The sequence below is a fragment of the Salvelinus sp. IW2-2015 genome, unplaced genomic scaffold, assembly GCF_002910315.2.
Source record: "Salvelinus sp. IW2-2015 unplaced genomic scaffold, ASM291031v2 Un_scaffold4967, whole genome shotgun sequence".
NCBI classification, from domain to species: domain Eukaryota; kingdom Metazoa; phylum Chordata; class Actinopteri; order Salmoniformes; family Salmonidae; genus Salvelinus; species Salvelinus sp. IW2-2015.
In genome coordinates this window covers 17,069-30,112 of record NW_019946236.1, presented here as the reverse complement: position 1 = coordinate 30,112, position 13,044 = coordinate 17,069, and the positions used below count along the sequence as shown (strand labels likewise).

The following is a 13,044-nucleotide window of genomic DNA, read 5'->3' as shown; positions in this document are numbered from 1 at the left end:
GTGACACAATGTTGGAGTACATGTGAGGAGGAATTATTGTAAGACAAGCCATCCGTCGTCCGTCTGCCCCTCCCCCTCTCTCTCTCTTTCCCCTCCCATCTCTCTCTCTCATTACTTTCTCACTCCCCCCTCTTTCCATCCCTCCACCCAGCCCCCTCCCCCTCTTTCACTTCTCTCTCTTCAACTACAGGTGGTCATGCCTGCTAAGAGCAGCAAGGCTGACAGCATGGCTTGGAGGCTCATCAAACATTAAAGCACAAACACACAGGAACAGGAACATGATGTCTTAGACCTAGCTAATGTAATGTACTTGCACATGAAACACAGGAGCAGCAACATGATGTCTTAGACCTGACTAATGTAATGTACTTGCACATGAACACAGGAGCAGCAACATGATGTCTTAGACCTAACTAATGTAATGTACTTGCACATCGAACACAGGCTGAACCATATCATCACATCTATTCCCAATCGATGCTCCCAATCTAACACATTTTACCATAAATTAGGCCACTATAAATTGTTATACATCCCCATGTATAACAGAAATTGTATGGTGATTGTTTATTTGGCAACCACTGACAAGGAGTTACCCTCCTGAGACACTCTGGCACCATCTACCCATATGTCATCTAACCACATCCTCTCTCCCATATGTCATCTAACCACATCCTCTCTCCCATATGTCATCTAACCACTCATCTCTCCCATATGTCATCTAACACATCCTCTCTACCCATATGTCATCTAACCACATCTCTCTCCCATTGTCATCTAACCACATCCTCTCTGCCCATATGTCATCTAACCACATCCTCTCTCCCATATGTCATCTAACCACATCATCTCTACCCATATGTCATCTAACACATCCTCTCTCCCATATGTCATCAACCACATCCTCTCTCCCATATGTCATCTAACCACATCTCTCTACCATCATATGTATCTAACCACATCCTCTCTCCCATATGTCATCTAACCACATCCTCTCTCCCATATGTCATCTGACCACATCTCTCTCCCATATGTCATCTAACCACATCCTCTCTCCCATATGTCATCTAACCACATCCTCTCTCCCATATGTCATCTAACCACATCCTCTCTCCCATATGTCATCTAACCACATCCTCTCTCCATATGTCATCTAACCACATCCTCTCTACCCATACAGTATGCATCTAACCACAATCCTCTCTACCCATATGTCATCTAACCACATCCTCTCTACCCATATGTCATCTACCACATCTCTCTACCCATACAGTATGCATCTAACCACATCCTCTCTACCCATATGTCATCTAACCACATCCTCTCTACCCATATGTCATCTAACCACCCTCCTACCCTCATATGTCATCTTACCATCCCCTCTCCATATGTCATCTAACCACATCCTCTCTACCCATATGTCATCTAACCACATCCTCTCTACCCATATGTCATCTAACCACATCCTCTCTACCCCTATGTCATCTAACCACATCCTCTCTACCCAATGTCATCTAACAACATCCTCTCTCCATATGTCATCAACCACATCCTCTCTACCCATATGTCATCTAACCACATCCTCTCTACCCATATGTCATCTAACCACATCCCTCTACCCATATGTCATCTAAACACATCCTCTCTACCCATATGTCATCTAACCACAATCCTCTCTACCCATATGTCATCTAACCACATCCTCTCTACCCATATGTCATCTAACCACATCCTCTCTACCCATATGTCATCTAACCCACATCCTCTCTACCCATATTGTCATCTAACCACATCCTTCCTCTACCCATATGTCATCTAACCACATCCTCTCTACCCATATGTCAATCTAACCACATCCTCTCTACCCATATGTCATCTAACCACATCCGTCTTTCATTTCTCTCTTTTGAAATGAATGAGGATAGCTGGCTGAAGATGGAGGGAGACGAGAGGATGTTGTTTGTGACTCTGTCACGGTTGAGCATCCAATCAACAGAGACATATTTGAAATCAAGTGGAAGAGAAAAGACACTATAGGAACTAAACTATCGAGTCCCAAATGGCACCCTATTCCCTATATGCCCTGGTCGAAAGTAGTGCCCTATACAGGGAATAGGGTGGCATTTGGAACATTTCCACATAAAAACATCTGGTAATTATAACACAGCTTCACTCTAACCACTGAAATCTCACGTCATGACTCTTAAGTCGAGGCCATCTTGGTGCTTGATGCAACCCTGATGAAGCTCTATCCACCAGAAACATGACTTATAAGATATYTATTACATTGTGGGACGATGTTCAACATTACCAAAGTGCTGGAGTTTTTTCATTTTTCAAAAGGATATGTTTCAACATCATTTAGGTTGTACAAGCCAGAAGTTTAAATGAAAGTTGATGTATTGCAGCATGTATCACATAGCTACAACGTTAGTCCAGAGGGGTAATATCATAGATTCAACACAATGCAGTATACAATATACACTACAGGACCAAACGTATGTGGATACCATCTYGTCAAACATCTCATTCCAAAATCATGGGCATTAATATGGAGTTGGTCCCCCCTTTGCTGCTATAACAGCCTCCACTCTTCTGGGAAGGCTTTCCACTAGATGTTGGAACATTCCTGCAAGGACTTGCTTCAATTCAGCCACAAGCATTAGTGAGGTCGGGCACTGATGTTGGGCGATTAGGCCTGGCTCACAGTCGGCATTCCAATTAAACTCAATGGTGTTTGATGGGGTTGAGGTCAGGGCTCTGTGCAGACCAGTCAAGTTCTTCCACAACTATCTTGACAAACCTTTTCTGTATGGACCTCGCTTTGTGCACGGGGGCATTTTCATGCTGAAACTGGAAAGGGCTTTCCCCAAACTGTTGCCACAAAGTTGGAAGCACAGAATAGTCTAGAATGTCATTGTGTGCTGTAGCTTTAAGATTTCCCTTCACTGGAACTAAGGGGCCTAGGCCTGAACCATGAAAAACAACCCCGGACCATTATTTCTCCTCCACAAACACTATACATGTGTACAGGTAGCATTCTCCTGGCATCCGCCAAACCGAGATTCGTCCATCAGACTACCAGATGGTAAAGCATGATTCATCACTCCAGAGAACGTGTTTCCACTGCTCCAGAGTCCAATGGTGGCGAGCTTTACACCACTCCAGCCAACTCTTGGCATTGCGCATGGTGATGCAAGGCTTGTGTGYGGCTGCTCATCCATGAAAACCCATTTCATGAAGCTCCCGACAAACGGTTATTGTGCTGACGTAGCTTCCAGAGGCAGTTTGGAACTCAGTAGTGAGTGTTGCAACCGAGGACATACGATTTTCACGCATTACGCTTTTCAGCGGTCCCTTTCTGTCAGCTTGTGTGGCCTACCAATTCATAGCTGAGCCGTTGTTTGCTCCAAGACATTTCCACTTCACACAACAGCAACATTAGGACCGGGCAGCTCTAGCAGGGCAGAGGCCAATCTACTCAAATGTTTGTCAATGGAGATGCATGGCTGTGTGCTCAATTTTAATACCTGTCAACAATGGATGTGGCTGAAATAGCCAAATCCACAAATTTGAAGGGGTGGCCACATACTTTTGTGTATATAGTGTATACCGCGTATCCTTGGAAACCTGGTCTTATCATTAGTACCCTTCTCACTCAGCTCAACCTGTTTTCTGTGTGAAATATTAAGAAGGCAACAGTCATGAAATAAGCATTAGCAAGCTGTTAAAGTAATTGTGTACTCCTCAGGCACGCCTAATAGAAACCTATTACAATAAGAAGTTTAGCCTTATAATGTCCATTGGTGATATTTATGTAAAACACCATCATTAGTTTTGAATATTTACGTTCATTAAGCAAACATATTACAACCCTTTAAAATGTTGGTTTTCTAATAATACAGAGACTATTCCAATATGACATTTATTTTTTTTTTTTTATGTCTAGTTTGGAAATATATTGAGAACCTATGTATTTCTCGTGAGCATATTTCCTGTGAACATTTTCGTGAATTATTTCCTGTGAACATATTTCCTGTGAACATATTTCCTGTGAACATATTTCCTGTGAACATATTTATTGTTAAAATTCTTCTTGTGAACATATTTCTTGTGGACATTTGTTACAGACAACACCTGGCGCCATGTGAAGCGGAAGTGGTCGTGTCTGGGTATGAGAGAGTCAGAAGCCAGCCCAGCAACTACTGGTCAGGACTCACCACACAGAGAACAAGCCATCTGTTTGGGGGCTTGCCTCGTCGATACCTGCCATATCAGGTGAGTTAGTGTGGTTTCTGAGGTCATACCTATTGACAATACATATCGTAGTAATATGTTAGATGTCTTCAACTTTATTCAATGATATACTATATAATTTAATCCCTATCAAATCCCAATAAATCTCATTTTATCCCACTTTGTAACAGTAATGTGTTTATTTTATACTTTTTGTAGGCATTGTGCATTGTCTCTCTTGGAGTGTAGTTGAAGTGTAATTTACTACATACATAATACCCAAGTGTTTAACATAATACGCAGYTTCTGGTACTTCTATTGTAATACATAGAGTCCTGTTGTATACCATTTGCTCCAGTACTCTTCATAGGCATAGTGTAAAACACCCTATTCCCTATATAGTGCACCACTTTTGAATAAAGCCCAATGGGTCCTTGGCAAAAGTAAGTAGTACACTATGTAGTGAGTATGGGGTGATGAGGGACACACCCTATAGCTGCAGTATGACATCATACAACCCTGAGTGTCTGTTATTGAATTAGCCGAGTCAGGGATAATGTAACGTATGTCAGGGATAATGTAACGTATGTCAGGGATAATGTAATGTATGTCAGGGATAATGTAATGTATGTCAGGGATAATGTAACACATGTCAGGGATAATGTAACGTATGTCAGGGATAATGTAATGTATGTCAGGGATAATGTAACACATGTCAGGGATAATGCAGTGTATGCCGTGGATAATGTATCATATGTCCGTGATAATGTAACATATGCCAGGGATAATGTAACACATGTCTGGGACAATGTACCGTATGTCTGGGATAATGCCATGCATGCCAGGGATAATGTAATGCGTGTCAGAGATAATGTAATGCGTGTCATGGGTAATGTAATGCGTGTCAGGGATAATGTAATGCGCCGTCAGGGATAATGTAATGTGTGTCAGGGATAATGTAACTCATGTCAGGGATAATGTGACACGTGTCAGGGATAATGTAATATGTGTCAGGGATAATGTAATGTGTGTCAGGGATAATGTATTGTGTGTCAGGGATAATGTAATGCGTGTCAGGGATAATGTAATGCATGTCAGGGATAATGTAATGCATGTCAGGGATAATGTAATGCATGTCAGGGATAATGTACCGTATGTCTGGGATAATGTAACGTATGCAATGGACAAGGTTCTAAAGAGGGTCTTGTACTACTATAGCGATACGGATTACGTTATACAAGTATCCTTGTGCCTAAAATGTGACACTCCTACAACATGATGGATTGGTTATTATGTTCCTTCCAATATGTTGACAACATCAGTCAGTTCTACAGTATATTACTTTTCAGTGATGTGTGTCCTGATTACCGACCTTATTGAAAGCAACAGTCTAATACAGTATTGTAGTGATGTGTGTCCTAGTTACCTACCTTATTGAAAGCAACAGTCTAATAAGTATTGTAGTGATGTGTGTCCTAGTTACCTACCTTATTGAAAGCAACAGTCTAATAAAGTATTGTAGTGATGTGTGTCCTGGTTACCTACCTTATTGAAACGCAACAGTCTAATAAAGTATTGTAGTGATGTGTGTCCTGGTTACCTACCTATTGAAACCAACAGTCTAATAAAGTATTGTAGTGATGTGTGTCCTGGTTACCTACCTTATTGAAAGCAACAGTCTATAAAGTATTGTAGTGATGTGTGGTCCTGGTTACCTACCTTATTGAAAGCAACAGTCTAATACAGTATTGTAGTGATGTGTGTCCTGGCAGCCTACCTTATTGAAACCAACAGTCTAATAAAGTATTGTAGTGATGTGTGTCCTGACGCTACCTTATTGAAAGCAACAGTCTAATAAAGTATTGTAGTGATGTGTGTCCTGACAGCCTACCTTATTGAACAACAGTCTAATAAAGTATTGTAGTGATGTGTGTCCTGACAGCCTACCTTATTGAAAGCAACAGTCTAATAAAGTATTGTAGTGATGTGTGTCCTGGTTACCTACCTTATTGAAAGCAACAGTCTAATAAAGTATTGTAGTGATGTGTGTCCTAGTTACCTACCTTATTGAAAGCAACAGTCTAATAAAGTATTGTAGTGATGTGTGTCCTGGTTACCTACCTTATTGAAAGCAACAGTCTAAAAATGTATTGTTTCTGTCGTCCTAAGGGCGCCCAACCCTTCTCACACAACAACCGGCTGCGTTGAAATAATTGAAATTAATAAGCTGCGGGGATTCTACACATCCAGTGCCGTTGCCGGCAGCAACGTAGACAACTGCAGGTAAAATAATTAGATTTTCAAAGAGTCACTGGACTTAATAATATTTGTTTCCCTCTTTTGGGGCCGATTTGTCCTCCAGTGTTCCTGTTTGAAAGAAATAAAGAACTGTATTTTTTCTCTTGGGATACGTGCACATGCATGCATCACACACAGACACACTGACACACTCACATGTTCACTCACACTCACACACTCAAACACTCACACACTCCACACACTCACACACTGACACACTGACACACTCACATGTTCACTCACACACTCACAACACTGACACTCACATGTTCACTCACACACTCAAACACTCACACACTCACACACTCACACACTCACACATAAACACTCACACACTCACACACACACACACACACAGGCACGCAGGCGCATACAGACATCAATTATTTTTGACAATCTCAAAGCATGTTTACATGCAAGGTGTGGGTGGGTGGACAGCCGTATAAAAAGTGCTATAACATTATAGTGTGTGGTAAATTCCTTCATCAGTTGTATCACAACAGTAGATACAGTCTGTAGTGGCGATTCCTATGAACTGCCACTGGCAAAGGAGAGAGCTGTCCATAACATGTCCACAAAAATCAGCTTTCCAAACTTACTCTTTTTGGGGTGAAGTTCTCATTTATTGCGCATATAAAATATAAATTGCTCAAAACACCACATTCCTATAGAAAAGGTGCAGAGAGATGCATTCTATAAGCTGCATCTGTGATACGGTAACAACTGCATGTGCTCTCCTCACCTGTGATAACCCTTCCTGGTCACCTGTGTTACCTATATATACACGTGACCCATGACCCCTCTAGTGTACAAAACAAGTAAAAATAACCCTTGACAGACAACCCATACACAACACATAAACAGGCCAAAACGGCTCCTACACAGTCAATATGTGATGTGACCATTCTCTGAACACCACAGCCATGGAATGGAACACCATGGTGTAGAACAATACGGTTCCATTGGTTGAAGGCTTGTTCGTAGTGTTCTTAATTGGAGCGTGTTGATTGGATGGGCTGCTGCACTCACTGTGACACGCACGCACGCACACACACAAAGAGATGCTCTGATGTCCTGCAGGCTCTAGTTTTATCTTATCTTGATTATTGTCCAGTCGTGGTCGAGTGCTGCAAAGTAAGACCTAGTTAAGCTGCAGCTGGCCCAGAACAGAGCGGCACGTCTTGCTCTTCATTGTAATCAGAGGGCTGATATAAATACTATGCATGTCAGTCTCTCTTGGCTAAGAGTTGAGGAGAGACTGACTGCATCACTTCTTTTTTTAATAAGAAACATTAATGTGTTGGAAATTCCAAATTGTTTGCATAGTCAACTTACACACAGCTCTGACACACACACTTGTCCCACCAGACATGCCACCAGGGGTCTTTTCACAGTCCCAGGTCCAGAACAAATTCAAGAAAACGTACAGTATTTTACAGAGCCATTAGAGAGTGCATGGAACTCCCTTCCATCTTATATAGCGCAAGTGAACACAAACCTTGTTCAACGCCTCTCCCTTATGTGACCTACTTGTGGTGTGTATGTACTGACATATATGTGGAACTAATAGACGACACACACACACACACGTTGTAAAGTCTTTTGTCTGTAATATATTTTTCCCCCAGTAAGACTAGGTGTTGTCATTGGTGTCGGCTCTCTGATTCAGAGGGGTTGGGTTAAATGACTCCTGCACCTCTCTGATTCAGAGGGGTTGGGTTAAATGACTCCTGCACCTCTCTGATTCAGAGGGGTTGGGTTAAATGACTCCTGCACCTCTCTGATTCAGAGGGGTTGGGTTAAATGACTCCTGAACCTCTCTGATTCAGAGGGGTTGGGTTAAATGACTCATGCACCTCTCTGATTCAGAGGGGTTGGGTTAAATGACTCCTGACCTCTCTGATTCAGAGGGGTGGGGTTAAATGACTCCTGCGCCTCTCTGATTCAGAGGGGTTGGGTTAAATGACTCCTGCACCTTCTGATTCAGAGGGGTTGGGTTAAATTACTCTACACCTCTCTGATTCAGAGGGGTTGGGTTAAATGACTCCTGCGCCTCTCTGATTCAGAGGGGTTGGGTTAATGACTCCTGCACCTCTCTGATTCAGAGGGGCTGGGTTAAATGACTCCTGCACCTCTCTGATTCAGAGGGTTGGGTTAAATGCGGAAGACACATTTCAGTTGAATGCATTCAGTTGGACAACTGACTAGGTATCCCCCTTTCCCTTTGCCTTTCCCTTACCTAATGGGGATCTTAATAAATCAACACACTGTGTTAAAAACCCTTGCTGATGCCTGTGTGTGGATTAAATTAGGGCTGGTCCCAAATGGTACTATGTTCCCTATTTAGTGCACTAGCCTACTTCTGACCAGAGCCCATAGGGTTAGGCCATTGTGCACTATGTAGGGAATAGGCTGCCTTTTGTGACTCACCCTATATGTTGAAATTCCTAAATATCTGCCCATTGTGGAAATAGAATTGATTGTGGTTCCTGTGGGATCGCTGCAGTTAACCATGAATGTATTATGATGCCTCTGTTACTAGGAGGCAGAAAACACTGACCTTCATCACATGACTAACACGTATATCATGGAGGGCCCTGTATACAGACAATTAGGAGTTGTTTATCTCAAAACCTATTTTCAGGACAGTGGTCTTGGTTGTTTTTTTTATTGATATCACTGCATTATGTATTTGCTGTGTTAAATCTATATTTGGATTCAACAGAGTGCCTCCTTGTGAGCCCTTACAAAACTGTTTTTCACTCTACTGGTCAATGCCAATTGATTTTCTGGTAACGTTTTACATGAAGAWATGTACAGCTTTTGAGTAATACTGTTRATACTGCCAGTGCAGCCTTAAGCTCACTATTCCTTGGCAAGAGGCTAAGTGACAARCACACAATTTCAACTGTTTATTGTAGCTATATAAACTAGAAACGARTAATGAACAGTTTCTAACCTACTTMTAGTGTTAGAGTCCTTTATAATGTATACTTCATGTAAAGTYTTCCTTTCTTTCGGTGAGTTATTGTATTCTATTAATACTATTCCAGGTCCCRATGGGCCCCACCAGGTACCCCAGATGCCTTCACTAGAAGCCCATATGATTGGACCACCAGATCCACCACTAACACTCCCAGAGYCAACACATCTGTATGGACCACCCAATCTGCCACCACWCTGAGAGRTCAAGGTTCAGCAGGAGTCAACACATCTGTATGGACCCAGCCACCACCATCCCGACCGCCACCAGTTCCTACCCGCCCCTGGCAACTGGCTCCTACCCATCCCTGGCAACCAAGTCCAGTTCCTACCCGCCCCTGGCAACTGGCTCCTACCCGTCCCTGGCAACCAAGTCCAGTTCCTACCAGTAGCTGGCAACCAAGTCCAGTTCCTACCAGTCCCTGGCAACCAAGTCCAGTTCCCACCCGTCCCTGGCAACCAAGTCCAGTTCCCACCCCTCCCTGGCAACTAAGTCCAGTTCCTACCCGTCCCAGGCAACCAACTCCTACCCGGCCACCATCAGTCTCTACCCATCCCTGGCAACCAGCTCCCACCAGTCCCTGGCAACCAGTTCCTGTYCAGCCCGCTCAACCAGCGCCTACCCGGCCTCGGCCACTACTGCCAGCTCCTACCCGGCCCTGGCAAACAGCCACTATCCGGCCTCGGCCACCACTGCCAGCTCCTACTCATCCCTGGCAACCAGCTCCTACCCATTCCCCACCACCAGCCCCTACCCAGCCACCAACAGCTCCCACCCAGCCACCACCACCACCAGTCTGCCATGCTGCCCTCTGTCTTAACGGTGGGACCTGCCATGAGCTGCAGAGGCCCAGTGGAGCTCTGTCCTTCTACTGYGACTGCCCCCTACACTTCACTGGACRCCGCTGTGAGAAAGGTAGGTCTCTATGATTCTGTTACATACTATTTACACTAGGTAGCATACACGTAGAATAAAGCAGTGTATTGGCRCTAAAAGTGGAACCACTTTGGTCACATATGCTCCTAAATAATTTGCTGTGCGACCTGGAATTTTAATTTGGGAACACCAGTGCGCCTAGAATTAAAATCACCCAGATAATAATTGTTGTAATGATTAAGCTTCGCTTTACCGCGGCCTCCGAGTGCCATAGAGTCCTCTCTCTCCCTCTGCGGCTGCTTGCTTCCTGTTCTCGGACCACACACACCAAGCCCCGCCTCCTGTCACTCAWGCAGGCAGTACACAGTTCCTCCATGCTGTTTATTCTCTCAGCATGCTGTCAATTTATCCACTCTACCAAAACAAGAACGATGCTGCTTTCCACATTRCTKCTACATATGAATCCAGATGTTTTCTATGTTATACTATTATTTTGTGTATCTTGCTCTGTACAAAATGCAAATTAGTTAGTTACGGTAGCTAGCATGTGCCTAACATAATGNCACCACCAGCCCCTACCCAGCCACCAACAGCTCCCACCCAGCCACCACCACCACCAGTCTGCCATGCTGCCCTCTGTCTTAACGGTGGGACCTGCCATGAGCTGCAGAGGCCCAGTGGAGCTCTGTCCTTCTACTGYGACTGCCCCCTACACTTCACTGGACRCCGCTGTGAGAAAGGTAGGTCTCTATGATTCTGTTACATACTATTTACACTAGGTAGCATACACGTAGAATAAAGCAGTGTATTGGCRCTAAAAGTGGAACCACTTTGGTCACATATGCTCCTAAATAATTTGCTGTGCGACCTGGAATTTTAATTTGGGAACACCAGTGCGCCTAGAATTAAAATCACCCAGATAATAATTGTTGTAATGATTAAGCTTCGCTTTACCGCGGCCTCCGAGTGCCATAGAGTCCTCTCTCTCCCTCTGCGGCTGCTTGCTTCCTGTTCTCGGACCACACACACCAAGCCCCGCCTCCTGTCACTCAWGCAGGCAGTACACAGTTCCTCCATGCTGTTTATTCTCTCAGCATGCTGTCAATTTATCCACTCTACCAAAACAAGAACGATGCTGCTTTCCACATTACTTCTACATATGAATCCAGATGTTTTCTATGTTATACTATTATTTTGTGTATCTTGCTCTGTACAAAATGCAAATTAGTTAGTTACGGTAGCTAGCATGTGCCTAACATAATGYTAATCGCTAACTAGCTAAATGYCTTTGAGCTAAATACTCTAGCTGTGGCAAAGCAAACGTTAGATCTAATACAGGTTGCTACCAGTAGTGATCAGCATGTTGTTTGTGCTATGGCATGTTCTGAATCAGGTAGCCTATTTTTTAAATATTTGTCAAAATATAACATCTATTAAAATGTAATTAGGGTCCCCTGGGAAACACTGACAAACACTTTGGTTCCTACCCTGTCATAACTTCTACCTGGCTTTTCCATGTGTTTTCATGCCAAACAACACCAACCATAGAATTACAATGATCATTCTATTTCTAGGATTCAAACMGTTTACACCAGTGTTTTGATCTAAATCGCAAGTCAAATCGCAATTATATTTTTTTCCCATATCGCCCTAACAACCTGGTAGCTTTACCAGTAAATGCAAACATTTGGTGGGACAGAAAGAAAGGAAAAGTCATATTTTCTTCCTGAAAGGAAAAGTTATTTTTTTCTTCATGAGATGTGCTTCAAAATGAGTTAGGATTCACATCGGGCCCAATGTAGGCTATGTCTCAATCAATTAAAAATGATGTGGTGCGCCTAACTTTTTGAAGATAGGAGAACCAGTCCTACCAAATAAAAATGGTGTGGTGCTCCTAACTTTTTGAAGATAGTAGAACCAGTGCTACCAATGAAAAATGGTGTGGTGTTCCTAACTTTTAGAAGATAGGAGAACCAGTGCTACCAATGAAACATGATAATTCCGAGCCCTTTGTATTGGGCATGCTTTCTATGTGGTATGCTACTGTACTAGTATGGWCAKTTATCTGGGTTCCTMTGTGAGAAAGGTAGGCTTCTAATACCCATTTCACCCTTTTCACACTATCATGCCACTCAACCCGTWGGCCCACTGTGTTTACTCTAATATCTTCCTCTCACATTGTCCATTCCTGCACGTTTCCAACAACTAAGGTGGTGGATCCGTAACCAAACCAGCACAGGAGAGCTTGGCTCGGTTAGGCTCAGCTCATTCATGTGAATCAGGTGAACAATAGAGACTGTAAATCTCCAGACGCCACACATGTCTTCAGTCATTCCCTCTGTACCTACAGCCACTCTTGGAATCACTTCCTCTTTAAACCAAAGGCCTCAGAGAATAAGATTTATACAAATTGGGAATTAGTGTTAAAAATAGTAATCCACACTTATAACAGGCTCCCACCACCTGATCCCACCTTTGATACCCTTCCCACATAGTGGGCCGCTGTCAAGAGTATCGTACACCATTATATGAATAGGTTCAATTTGGAATAAGCCCCATACACCAGTTGATGAGTGAGAAACACAGACAGAGAAACGAGAGGGAGAGGAGACAGAGAACCAAGAGGATATCGAGAGGAAGAGGCCAAACCA

The 13,044-nt window shown here is 43.3% G+C and overlaps 1 protein-coding gene across 1 annotated transcript in view; it reads left to right on the top strand.

Annotated features, from left to right (window-relative positions):
• The window catches only part of LOC112077842 (uncharacterized), a 28,320-nt gene that overhangs the window by 4,525 nt on the left and 10,751 nt on the right, over nt 1-13,044 (top strand). Inside the window, exons 2-4 of the mRNA XM_070441851.1 lie at nt 4,131-4,278; nt 6,406-6,519; nt 9,588-10,432. Coding sequence (XP_070297952.1) covers nt 4,131-4,278; nt 6,406-6,519; nt 9,588-10,432 — 1,107 coding nt within the window. The remainder of the gene's footprint in view (nt 1-4,130; nt 4,279-6,405; nt 6,520-9,587; nt 10,433-13,044) is intronic.